The 12359-nt window shown below is 45.5% G+C and overlaps 1 protein-coding gene and 1 non-coding gene across 2 annotated transcripts in view; both read left to right on the forward strand.

Annotated features, from left to right (window-relative positions):
• The first annotated feature begins 268 nt into the window (after window positions 1-268).
• Window positions 269-12359, forward strand: part of LOC146185862 (facilitated trehalose transporter Tret1-like) — a 29513-nt gene continuing 17422 nt past the window's right edge. The window contains exon 1 of the mRNA XM_084606778.1: window positions 269-418. Within this exon, the coding sequence (XP_084462904.1) occupies window positions 392-418 (27 nt within the window). The 5' untranslated portion in view covers window positions 269-391. The remainder of the gene's footprint in view (window positions 419-12359) is intronic.
• TRNAF-GAA (transfer RNA phenylalanine (anticodon GAA)) lies at window positions 8386-8458 on the forward strand. Its single transcript has one exon. It is a non-coding gene; the product is annotated as a tRNA-Phe (tRNA).

Here is a 12359-nt window from a genome sequence, read left to right on the forward strand (position 1 = left end):
TTGTTTTGTTTTGTTCTGCAGGTGCATCTGATTAAAGTGCAATTTTTCAAATCCTGTACGCACCATGCTCCTTATGATCACTCTTCATTGATGCCAAAACTCGTACCATGCCGTAAATAAGGAAGAAACAATAACTCTTGTTCTTTCATTCTTCACTGAACGCATTAAAGGGCGGAGCGCAAGGGTTGAAGCGTTTATGGCCACTGACCTAAGTTTCAAACTTTCGGAACAGCTTTACGGACGCGCTACAAATGTATTTTTGCAGGGACCGTGGCTTCACCTTCCATTGCAGTTTTTGGAGTCTATGTGAAGATATCGGATACCTTGTGTCAGGGAGATCAACTCAGAATTGTTTCCTTGTGACGCTGGAAAAGATTGTTGTGAAGTCGCCATGGCCTGCTACCCTACAGTGGCGGAGGTGAGAGAATCTGCGTAACCCGACGAGTATATAAAGAAAGGGCTAATTTTTCCCCGAATGCAGGATGCTTCCCCGATGTATCGTTCGGCTAGATGAAAGCTGATACTTTGATACGTGCTCTGAAGCTACACGGCCTTTCAGCCTTCTTGCAATTATTAGGTCGGTGGCGACCGCAAATGTTATCTGTCCAGGTCGCAGCGTACCACAGCCGCCATGTTGTGCCCATTTTGCAGAAGGGTATCGACAAACAAACACAAATGGCAAACAAGGACGTTGCGTGGTATGCCTTGCTTTAGGGAGCAGGGGGGAGGGCAGGGTATGTGTTCTGTACCAAGGAAAAGAAAAAAAAATGATTTGTTGCACAAACATACGTAGATCTCGTTATTCTTTTTGATTTCAATTGGGGAGGGGGGGGGGGGGGGTCTTTATAAGGCCTGTTGGCAGCAAAAGACCTTTTCCTGGGCCTTTGACGAAGTATTTGCTGACACACACAACAAATGACAAACGCATGACATGCACGACAAATGAAAGCTTCTTTGAAGTTTAAGCAAAATTAAGCGGTATGCCACGCTTTTATGTTGGAAAAGTCTTGGGTACAAGGCAGTGTATTGTCCGTGATACCAGCATGTGCTCTGGAAGAAAGAAAAAAGAACAGCCCGTAGAACATTTTTTTTTTTTTTTTAGTAAAAAGAAGCATTTCATCGAGCTCTCCGACCGGTAAGCATTTGTAATGAACTATTCATATCAGGTCAATCGTAACCGAAACAAATAAACACACTAGCACGCGGATGATTTCTATTGTCATTCATGTAAGCTTTGTTCCGGGTTGCATTCCGATAAGTTTTTCCAGGCCGGTGCAAAAACGTTATCGTGAAGGAGCGCGGAATACAATACTAGTATAGAGGAATCGGGTTGAAAACTCATGTAATACACATCAGAACATAAACAAAAAATAATCACGAGGTTGTAGAGGAGGCTGTTCTGACTTCTAAGAACATTTCTACCCCTTGTAAGGCTAGTGTAGGCGGCAAACTTAACATAAACCCCAGCGACTGCGCTACTGCTGGAGAAGCTAATCAGCTTGTAAAGCATTCATCGATTATAAAAGCTGGTATCAAAGTGCACTAGAAGCGACAAGAAAACGTAAATTTGTGTAGAGAAGCTTGCATTAGTGATGAATGAAGTGGTCGACAAAGCGGATATACTCACACGAATGACGAAATATTATGGGCATTATTTTTCAGTCAATTTTAGGTCAAGAATTTCCTGTATGTTCTTAAGCAGCTATAGACAGTAAAAGAGCTGAATCCACTGTCAGTTTTGCGCTAACAACATCGCCCAAAAGCTTGTGACCCTACCAGCCAGACGATTGTATTTATTATTGCTTATTTTACCGCAACAGTTCGTGAAATAGGCAAGGTGGGCTATAAGATCTTTGGTAAGGTGCAAATGTGGCTCTTCAGGCAATGTGAAGTGTAACTTTAAATAAAGAATATAGACCTTTGCCTCGGGCGAGGGAGTTGTCGAAATTCCTCCTCTCCGCACAGTCGGAAACCGGTTTCGCTGCAGTTTCCACAGTGCTTGCGCGCGGTGAGCACGACTGCCCAGTGAACAATACGGCAGCGCCCAGGGAGCCCAAAATTCAAAGGTCTATATCTTGAGGTAGTATTAAGAATAACAGAGCCGTTAGAATACTCAACTTAACGCCCGCAGAGATCTCTTAAGACTAATTCCTTTTTAAGTCTTCCTCCTGTTTCCTTGCCATGTCCACCTATGACGGCGCATTTCCTTTTAATGCCAGCGCTCTTTCTGAAAGCAAATGTGTACTGGCCAGTGGAGATAGCGACCTGGCAAATCTAGGCCACAGTTGCCGCTTCGGCAATCGCTTGTCTCCGACACGCATTAAACGCACACTCGGCCAATCGCCATGGAATCCACCCACTCTAGGCTGTCCGATGGTGCAGTGCACCACGGGCTCCTCGTACGAGCTCGGCCAACACCACCTAGACTTCTAGGTGGTGTTGGCTCGGCGCGTCCTCATTTCGTTACTCACCTGGGTAGCGTGTGTGAGGCGCCAGCGGCACACATGGAAATGGTGCTGGCGTTCGAGCAGCTGTCTGGGGATTGGATACGTTCGCGCCTACAGCTGCGAAGGGAAATGATTACCACAAGCGAGACATGACCGGAGCAGAAAAATTGTGAGACGCAGCGCTGTTGTTATCACACGCGCCGATAGCGAAAGGGCCAGGCGCATTCTATATGCCAAAGAGGGGGTGGCCGGCAGAAAGGAGCCCATTCCGACGTTGGCCAATCCGAAAGCCAGCATCATAAGGGAAAACAAGTACAGGTGCGGACATATATAAGTAAACGGAGTACGCTTTCCCGCTCACATTACAATCACGCCTTCAGTATTGAAGATAAAATTATTTGTCCAAATAAAAGCGCACATGCATCTACATGCATACATGCACATGCATGCACATACCATGACTGCCAGTTTCAATTACTCGACGCGTGAAAACTTTTAGAAGGAATTAGCGTGCTCCGTTTACTTTTGTCCGCACCGGTGCATTTGTTAACGGCAAAATCATTCATCGATGTGGCTAGCCGCATGATTTAGTTTGTTCTTTGCTGTTGTTGTCGGCAACAGTATCTTTATTACAGTTTTCCTTTTCAAAGATTTGTTGGGCGACGTGCTGTCAAAAGCAAAATGCGAACTTAGTAGGATGGGCTGCTTTCTGCACGCCGCGCCCACTTTGCGAAATGGAATGTGGCTTGTACTCGCGGTAGCGGAGCGTACGGCAAGAAAAGCATCGCGTCTGGCAATTTAGTGATCCGGTAAAGAGTCACTTGTGCTAATGTCTTTCCGCTTCCGCTGCACTTATCAAAAATAATTGGCATAGGACAAGGATTGAGAGCCACCATGTTTTCACAGTTACTGCAGCGTACAGTGAAATGACCACGCGTTAGAGAGGTCTTCGATCAGACCTGACGGGCTTAGGTTTCATGTTCTGAGCATACATGTTTTGCTTCTCTCGCCTGATTGCCGTGCGTGCATGCTGATAATGGGTTTCGTTTGAACTGTACAAGTCAACCTCATTAGGTGCCGCGAAGGAGGCGTCTGCTTCCGGTGCCATACGTATTCGCGATACAGGAGCATCTGCGGCATCAACGGATGTAGGCGGTTGCAACTGTTATTTCGCAGAACACTTTTCAGTGTGAAAATCTTACTTGAGTCTTGCTTCATTTTACATTCACCAAGAAAAAAGTAAGAAAAGCCTTGGTGACCTTCCGTGCCACCCTAAGGCACGGAATTCACCGCGATCGGTGACGCCCTTGCTAAGTTCCAATTCGGGGCATTGCAAATAAGTGAAGAATGTGATGATCAACACATGCTTGTTAAATGCGTTGAAGAAATGTTGCTACCACGGCATGGGCAACAGTTTTGAAAGGCAATTGACAAGAATTGCAAGGGCCGGTTATTGGGAGTCGGTTATTAATGAGGCCAGTTGCCGGTTACTGAAGAGCCTTAAAAGAACGCCCAGACAGAAATCCCTGCCCAGCATGGGTGAGAAGAGGAATGTTGCGGTGGTACCGTATGTGCACAGAATTTCACATGGCCTCAAAAATGTAGGCAAGAGGTATGGTGTTGATGTCGCATTGACCGCCCCGCTCAAGATGAAGAGGCTTTACCCGGTGTAAGACCGCGGTGGCCCTTTGTTTAATGTTTCGGCGCGCGCGCCGCAGAAAACGGCGATGAAATGTTCTCCAAGCTACGAGAAAGCTACGCGACCGATTACGTCATCTCGGCAACCGCGCTGCGCCTCCTCGCCATGCGCGGAGTCAGGCATGGATTCCCCCGCACGGTCCCGGCCCTCCTCCTCGCTTCGCGCGGGAGGGCCGCGCGTGCTGACCATGCTCGAGAAAATTCGAGGCCTCTCCAGAAGGCCAAGGGGGGAAGGCATAGCTTTGGCAGCGCTGAGCTGTTTTCCGTTCCTCCTCCGCGCCTAGAAGGTTCGGCGCTGGCTATTTAAGAGCGCGCCGCGCAGTTACTGACGGTTCTGGTTCTGATTCGATTCTTGCTCGGAGAAGACAGCGTAGCAGGCAGGCCCCGACTGAGAAGTCGTAAAAAGAGCGATGCGCTTTTGGCGTTAATTTTTCGCTGAGTCTATTTTGTAAAGTGTGTCGCCTCTCTGTCTCGTGTAACTAAGTTTTCTGTACCCTGTGCTTCGTGTTCTTGTTATATAAAGTTAATGTTCGTTTTGTTACGGCAAGTTTGTCGTCCTGCGTCTCATTGTGTTTGTGTGTGAACTGCACGTCGCCTGCCGAATCGAGGAGCACCTTGGAGAGGTGCGGAAGATTGGAAGAGACAAGAAGAACCTTTGATATTTTACTGGAAGATTCGAAGAGGAACCTGTGACGTTTTACTCCCGGCTATTCAAAGGGAAAGAGAATCGAAGAAGCTAGAATGTGGGGTGAAACATACAGACCCATTTGTTAGATCCAAGACTGGTGTTGTGTACAGGTTTCCGCTCTCTTGTGGAGCCTGTTATATAGGACAAACAGGACGCTGTATTAACAAGAGACTACTGGAACACCGGAACAACTTGGAAAGTTGCAAGGACAAAACATTTCTGGTCTCACATTGCCATTCCTGTGAAACAATGAAGAAGGAGGAGAAGAAGTGCACTCCCATGTTTGACCAGGTTAGGATTGTGTATCGCCACAAAGAATAGATGACGAGAGAGATAGTTGAATCATATTTTATTTCAACGAACAAGTGTGTCAGCAAGACTTCTCTTGCTCATTCAAGCAAAGAGATGTCTTTTTTGAGTGAATTTTTGTGCAGCAGGTGAACCCAGGGGTTGTTTCACGTGATTGCTTCGTTTTCGTCATAGTTGTTTTTATCTTGGCCTTGGAGTAAAGGCTTAGGCTGAGTTGTGAGTCAGCGCTAGTACTGTGGCTTTCTTTTATCTTGTCCTGTGTCTTCCTTTTCGCGCTGTTTAAATTAACAATCAGTGTTTCGAGACAACTTTTGTAGCCAGCTAACAGAGGGCAGCACAAGGCTGCTCGTGCTTCGTGCAAGCGCGGGAAGAACTGACTTTCATAACTCGGTGTGTCAATATCACAGTTGACGAATGTCAACACACATCTTCCTGCCTCCACCGAGAGATATGCAGCTGTTGCTATGCCGACAAGCGAGTGGGGTAGTGTTGGGAGGAGTCAAATCCCTTCTAGCTACATGAATACCAGCGCCGACATATTGTCCTCTGCAGGCCATGACGCGCTGGCTTATCAAATGTGCATTTTTTAGAAGCCAGTTTAACCTTGACTTAAATCCCCATTCCGCGGCCTGCTCCTGAAACTGCAGCAGCAGTCCGCACAACATCCCATCTCCGCCAATCCCAAGGAGTCCTTCACCACTTCCTTCTCTTGCTTTTGGTCCACAAGAGGCCCCAAAATATCCATGGCTGAGAACCACTGTTTGAGACAATCCATACGATAGCGGTAACCTTCCTATCATAGCCATCATAATCCTCTGCTTATCCTCATTCTGCTTGTCATCCTCACCAGCAGTCATCCCGACCAAACTGCAACGTTGGAGATGCCTGACTGGGAACTCTTCAGTCCTGAAGCTAGTCGGGACAAACTGCCGTCGAAAAAAGCTTCGTGTCGACGAAATATACGATAATATACGAAAAGTTCACAGCTTGAGAAGTTCACAGCCAGGGCCCCGTCAAGCTGCTTCCACAGCTTTTAGTGCTGGCTCCTCCTTTCCCTGCAGGAAAGAAATAAATCTGACTTTACTTGACTTCCGCATGAATCCCTTTTCTTCAGTTCATCGGTAATGTGCAACAAAAGCACAAGAGGTGAAAACAATAATGTAAGAGAACAATACTCTCAAAATATGTTAGAGTCTATTTCATGGGTACTGAGAGAGAGCCGTAAAAATTACAAAACGGCAGCAGCTAAAGAACGGCATATCCGCCTCAGTGACGTATAAAAAAACAACGCATAATGCAGTCGTTTATAAACTGCTAAACAACAACGAAGGACAATTATGGTGCAGGCCCGTAACCTAAATGGCAGCCACTACCAATTCACTGTTCCTCTTTTGACCAATGGCGGTGATAAAAGCGAGGGGGGGGGGGGGGGGGGTAGGCAGAGAGGGCCGTCGCCTCATTACACCAATCTTTCACCCATCTTCGTCGAATGTCGTTTTCGGGATTTCATGGAGTACGTAGAGAGAATTTCCCACCTGTCACCTTTCAAAGATAAACAAATACCTCTGAAGCAGCACATTTGGCGTAGCCAGCTAAGGCCAAGGCGGTGCGCGGGCCATGATACAACTGCGTGACGTGGCACAGCCAACTGTGTCGACTGCAAGCCTGGAAGTCCATCGAAGCAAGGAGTATATATTAAGAAAAGCTGTCTATGTAGTTTACTTTTACCTTAGAGTTGCGCTTGCTCTTCATGACTGGTACTCTCATTTAAGGCATACATATCGATAGATAGATAGATAATCATAAAATGGTTGGTTGGTTTGTGGGGCTTAACGTCCCAAAGCAACTTAGGCTATGAGAGACGCCGTAGTGGAGGACTCCGGAAATTTCGACCACCTGGGGTTCTTTAACGTGCGCTTGACTATATATGAATGTTGAACATAAGCGTTAATATTCAAAGCATAGGTTATGGTACAAGACATTTGCCGTTCATCATTTATTATTCCGCAACAAGGAGCAGAAATATGGCACAAACAAAAAATAAACAGTAATAAAATTGATAAATTAATAAAATTGGTAAACTAACAAAAATGTGGTTCTATTTTCTTTTTGGTGTAAGGTAATGACCCTCCTTCCATGATCGATCTCTGGGACCGCCACTGCTTCAGGGATATACTATAATAGGCGCGCACACCGGATATTCATTTCTCTAGAGTGTTTTGTTTTTTGTTCACTTTGCACAAAATCATCCGAAATGTAAAGGTGCATCCAGAAAACAAGAACTTCGCAAGAAGTGGCAGCCCCCTACATGAATTTTAATAATATACGCTTCAAGAAATTCTACAGTACAGTATGATCGATGGTGCGCGTTTGTTTACTATGCCGGTAAACATGTTGCGCCATATTACGGCGAAATACACTAAGCAATGCTTCCCCATCTATCTGAACACTCTGTGGCAAAACATTCGAATTAGTTCACAAAATGAAGCGATAAAAAAGAAAACTACCGTAGACTTGAAAATTGAATTATTATGCAATTTTGAAAACCTCTAAAGCCGCCAACTTCTCCGAGTAATTATAGGCCCATAGCATTTACCAGCTGTCTCGCTAAATTTTTCTATAAGTGGTCTAAAGATTATAATAACCTTTGATTTACTCCTGTGAACTACTCGCCATCTATCAATGCGGTTTTAAAAAAGCATACTCAACGACGGACCATCCAGTTCACCCTGAAAATGCTGCCCGTGTTCGTGAAGCCGTTATATGCAGACAGCAGCGTCTTGCTGATTTTGAATGAAGAAAGCTACGGCACCAACTGGAGGCAAGGGATAATATTTATCGTTCATTGAGATCTACGCGTAATGGCCTATTTATGCTATCCTATATTAGATCCTCGCGAATGCATTTACCCACCGGCACTTTTATCCCATCGCTCACGGTTACGACGCTCGACTACTGTTCCCAAGGATGCGGGATCGAATCCCGGCCTCGGCGGCCGCTTTTCGATGGAGGCGAAAAGCAAGGCGCCCGTGTGCTGTGCGATGTCAGCGCACGTTAACGAACCCCAAGTAGTCGAAATTTCCGGAGTCCTCCACTACGGCGTCTCTCATAGCCTGAACCGCTTTGAGACGTTAAACCCCATAAACCAAACCAAACCAAACCAAACTGGCTTTCCTGCAAAAGAGTACTCCGGCAACCTCGCTCAACAATCGCACAACATCGTTGCGTGCGCCGCTCTGTCCGGCCGAAATAGCTCAGTTGGGAGAGCGTTAGACTGAAGATCTAAAGGTCCCTGGTTCGATCCCGGGTTTCGGCAGAGCTTTTTTTTTTTTGTTTTTTTTTTTTTTTGGTCCATTCACATTTATCACTGTCTGTACAGAAAATTCGACATTCCAGTCGCCTGCAAAACAAAAACTCTCATGATTATACTACAATCCTACCTGCAAATACGCCCCTAATCACACGAAACAGTAGCACTGGTACTTCCAATTTTGACCAAAGTACAAGTAAGTTGTAACGACAATGCCGGAAAACATACAGCCGGAACCACACATGGGCAGGCAGTGCCCTCACTAACGAATTCAGCGTGAACTTTGACAGCGTATATAGGGACGAGGCAATATATCTAATATAAAACGGACGCTATGAGCTTCGTATAGTCACGGACGAAATTGACACAATACAAATTGGCTCCGTCAAACTTGTCTTCTTCAAGGAAGTGAGATCGAGCAATCCGGCGAAAGAAGTCGCCACTGCGCTCGCGATACACCACCTAAAGGGCGAGGAAACCGACGCCACCGAAACTGTCATCACATAATCGAAAGCAGCACGCCGAGCATATGCATCGAACATCCTATTCGAAAAGGAAAAGGACATTTAGCGCCATTGTCGCCAGCAAACTTCCCTTTTATTCAAATTGTTTGAGCCCTAGACCATATGCCTCTTTCCTTCGCTATGAGCGCGCAGACGCATTCAGCCAAGATCTCACCCGCCAGGTACCACCGAAGGTAGAGGCCAGGGCACCAGAACTACAGCAGACAAAGAAAATGACGAAGAGGCAGAAAATCCGCTTGCAGGGCCTCCAAGCTTACTACATCTCGACTACACGAACATAACCAAGGGCTACAAGGCACATCGAAGGGCACTTCCACCCCCTCCACAAAATCTTCAAAAGGGCAGACGCCATCACCAAGCGGTAGCTCCGGACTCTTACGTACCTTAACCTTTTTCACGAGCACCTTTCATTCCCCACGCGATACCCTGAATAATGTGCGAAGTGCAACCACCCCGAACCAACCCTATACCCCTATTGCCTGTCAGTGTCCAAACCCACCAGGGAACGTTGTCCCACTACCCCTTAATTGGGCAGTAAGACAGCAGTGTGTTCCAGATCCACAACTGACGAAAGACGACATTGCCATGCACAGCGCGAGAAAGTATAAGTACTTGAACACGTGGAACATTCGGCTGGGGCGTAGTATTCTCCGGCTGTGGGCACCCATTCGCGGTCATAATCTGTGTTATTTTATTTCAAGGTCAAGGAGGACAGGTCAAGGAAACGGCAGCATAATCCCCCAGTGCGAGTTCTATAGTGCTCGTGCACTAAAAATTTCCCGGCATTGGACGTCGGTGTTTCCTTACGCAGCCCTTCGGTCTGCACCCAGGCAAACAACTGAGCAGCTGCCCGAGCTCAACAGATAAATGACGCACGTGAGATATACGGTGTCGTAAAAAAGAGAAAAAATGCTTCACTCGCATAGCATTTGTGGCGCTGTACATGTGTCTTCCTAGCAGCACTCTCGCTTAACGTGACACGCCCGTCGGATACGCCTATGCCACACCGAGTGGTGTGCTCTGTGCGCATACGCAGCAGCTGGTGGATGGCAGCCAGTCAGTCCAAGTGACTCACTGTTGACGCCAGTGCAGCTGAAGAGAAAGGGCGGCAATAGATTCCCCGTTCTTGTCTACACTGCAGCCGCAATGGTCACGAAGGTGGCTGCCGTGAAAGTCCTCAGTGTACGGTCCTTACCAGCTGACCCTGGTACGCAAGTATGTCTTCCGCTTTTCTCCGGTGTTCTTAGCTGTAACAACAGCCAGGGATGCGCGAACACGGCCAAAAGTGAGTGAAGCTGGCGCATGACTATCCCGCCCGAACTTGAACCCACGGATAATGAAAACACTGATCGGAATGAGCACTGTCGGTTGTGCGCAGTTTATATAGTTTTTTTTTTACTTTATATAAATATGGCGCATACATCGTGATGAGTAGTCGAGGCCGTATTGTAGAATCAGCCGCATCTGACTACGACTATTAGCGATTAATCCAGTATCAATGCGCAGCCAACTCTGCTTGCATTTACCGTGCAGTTTAAACATGAGTTACCCATAAGAGAGCAAACGCTGAGTAATATGTCCTCTGGCGCACTCCCTCTAGAAGAAGGGCATACTTTTCAAGCCTCACGGTAGATTTTCCCAGTTAAATATAGGGAATGTTATACTGTCGGCAACAGAGACGATTGCCGCTTCCAAAAAAACATTATTTGCATGTAATTAGCAATCACAGAAGACATTTAACAGCGATACTAATTGTCATAGCATTAGCAATTAGAGAAGATTAAATCCTCGGGTAAACTATTTGTACCTAGGAAAGCGTCGCATATTTTGAAGTGAGAATCTGCTGGAAATATACGCCACGGGTTGGGCAGCATGTCCTCCTTTTGAGAAAGAGAGAGAGGTATTTAGACAAAGGAAGTGTCCAGACCCAGCCAGTGCTCCCAATTACGTTCCTCTTCGGCTACATTGAATAATGTGCGAACGTTGTACCTTGTGGTCATTTATAACAAAAACCTTGTAAAATCACCAAGAATAATTCCGTCAAATTGGAAGGCGTATCTTATAGCCTGAGTCGCTTAGCGACGTTAAACCCCATTAACCAGATTGGAAGGCTGCAGAAGTGGTACCGATTCACAATGTATGTATGTATGTATGTATGTATGTATGTATGTATGTATGTATGTATGTATGTATGTATGTATGTATGTATGTATGTATGTATGTATGTATGTATGTATGTATGTATGTATGTATGTATGTATGTATGTATGTATGTATGTATGTATGTATGTATGTATGTATGTATGTATGTATGTATGTATGTATGTATGTAGGTTGGTTTGTGGGGTTTAACGTCCCAAAGCAACTCAAGCTATGAGAGACGCCGTAGTGGAGGACTCCGGAAATTTCGACCACCTGGGGTTCTTTAACGTGCACTGACATCGCACAGCACACGGGCGCCTTGCTGTTATATGTATGTATGTATGTATGTATGTATGTATGTATGTATGTATGTATGTATGTATGTATGTATGTATGTATGTATGTATGTATGTATGTATGTATGTATGTATGTATGTATGTATGTATGTATGTATGTATGTATGCATGCATGCATGCATGCATGCATGCATGTATGTATGTATGTATGTATGTATGTATGTATGTATGTATGTATGTATGTATGTATGTATGTATGTATGTATGTATGTATGTATGTATGTATGTATGTATGTATGTATGTATGTATGTATGTATGTATGTATGTATGTATGTATGTATGTATGTATGTAACTATATTTTCTTTGTAATGAATTAAATGTAGTTTAAGGACGAACACTAGCAATATATATTAAACCCGCGCTGTTTCTACGAGTGCCTATCATAAACTCCTGAAAGACATTTGAAAATACAAACATGCATGGATGTTATCTTCATTGCAGTGTCTACTAATTGACTATGTAAATGAAACCATGAACATCAGATGTCAGGTTTCTCTGAAATATTGTGCAATCTGGCGTGCTGTAAGAAATGAGATTACTGTGATATAACATTTTATGCCATTATGTAATTATGTAGCGGGGTTTCGAGCAGCAAAGAGGACCCGAGAGAGGCCTCGCAAAAGTGACATTTCCAGCCGTTCGTGTCAACAATTTAATCTCGCACTGTGCGCTCGCGGTGCGACTGCTACCGGAGCTCATCTTCCTCTTTACTATTACCCCAGGTAAAAAGACAAACCATCCTGTCGGCTCACGGCGATGACAACACACACGGGTTATGGTACGGCTTTAGGCGGCACACATGGACAGTTTCTCGGTTACATCAGCGGAAGTCAGCGGTTGGCTTCACGGGTTATACGATGTAGGTGACTTTGGTTTGGTTTG

The sequence above is a fragment of the Amblyomma maculatum genome, chromosome 6 (assembly GCF_055883805.1).
Source record: "Amblyomma maculatum isolate TAMU_Amacu chromosome 6, ASM5588380v1, whole genome shotgun sequence".
Classification (NCBI taxonomy): Eukaryota; Metazoa; Arthropoda; class Arachnida; order Ixodida; family Ixodidae; genus Amblyomma; species Amblyomma maculatum.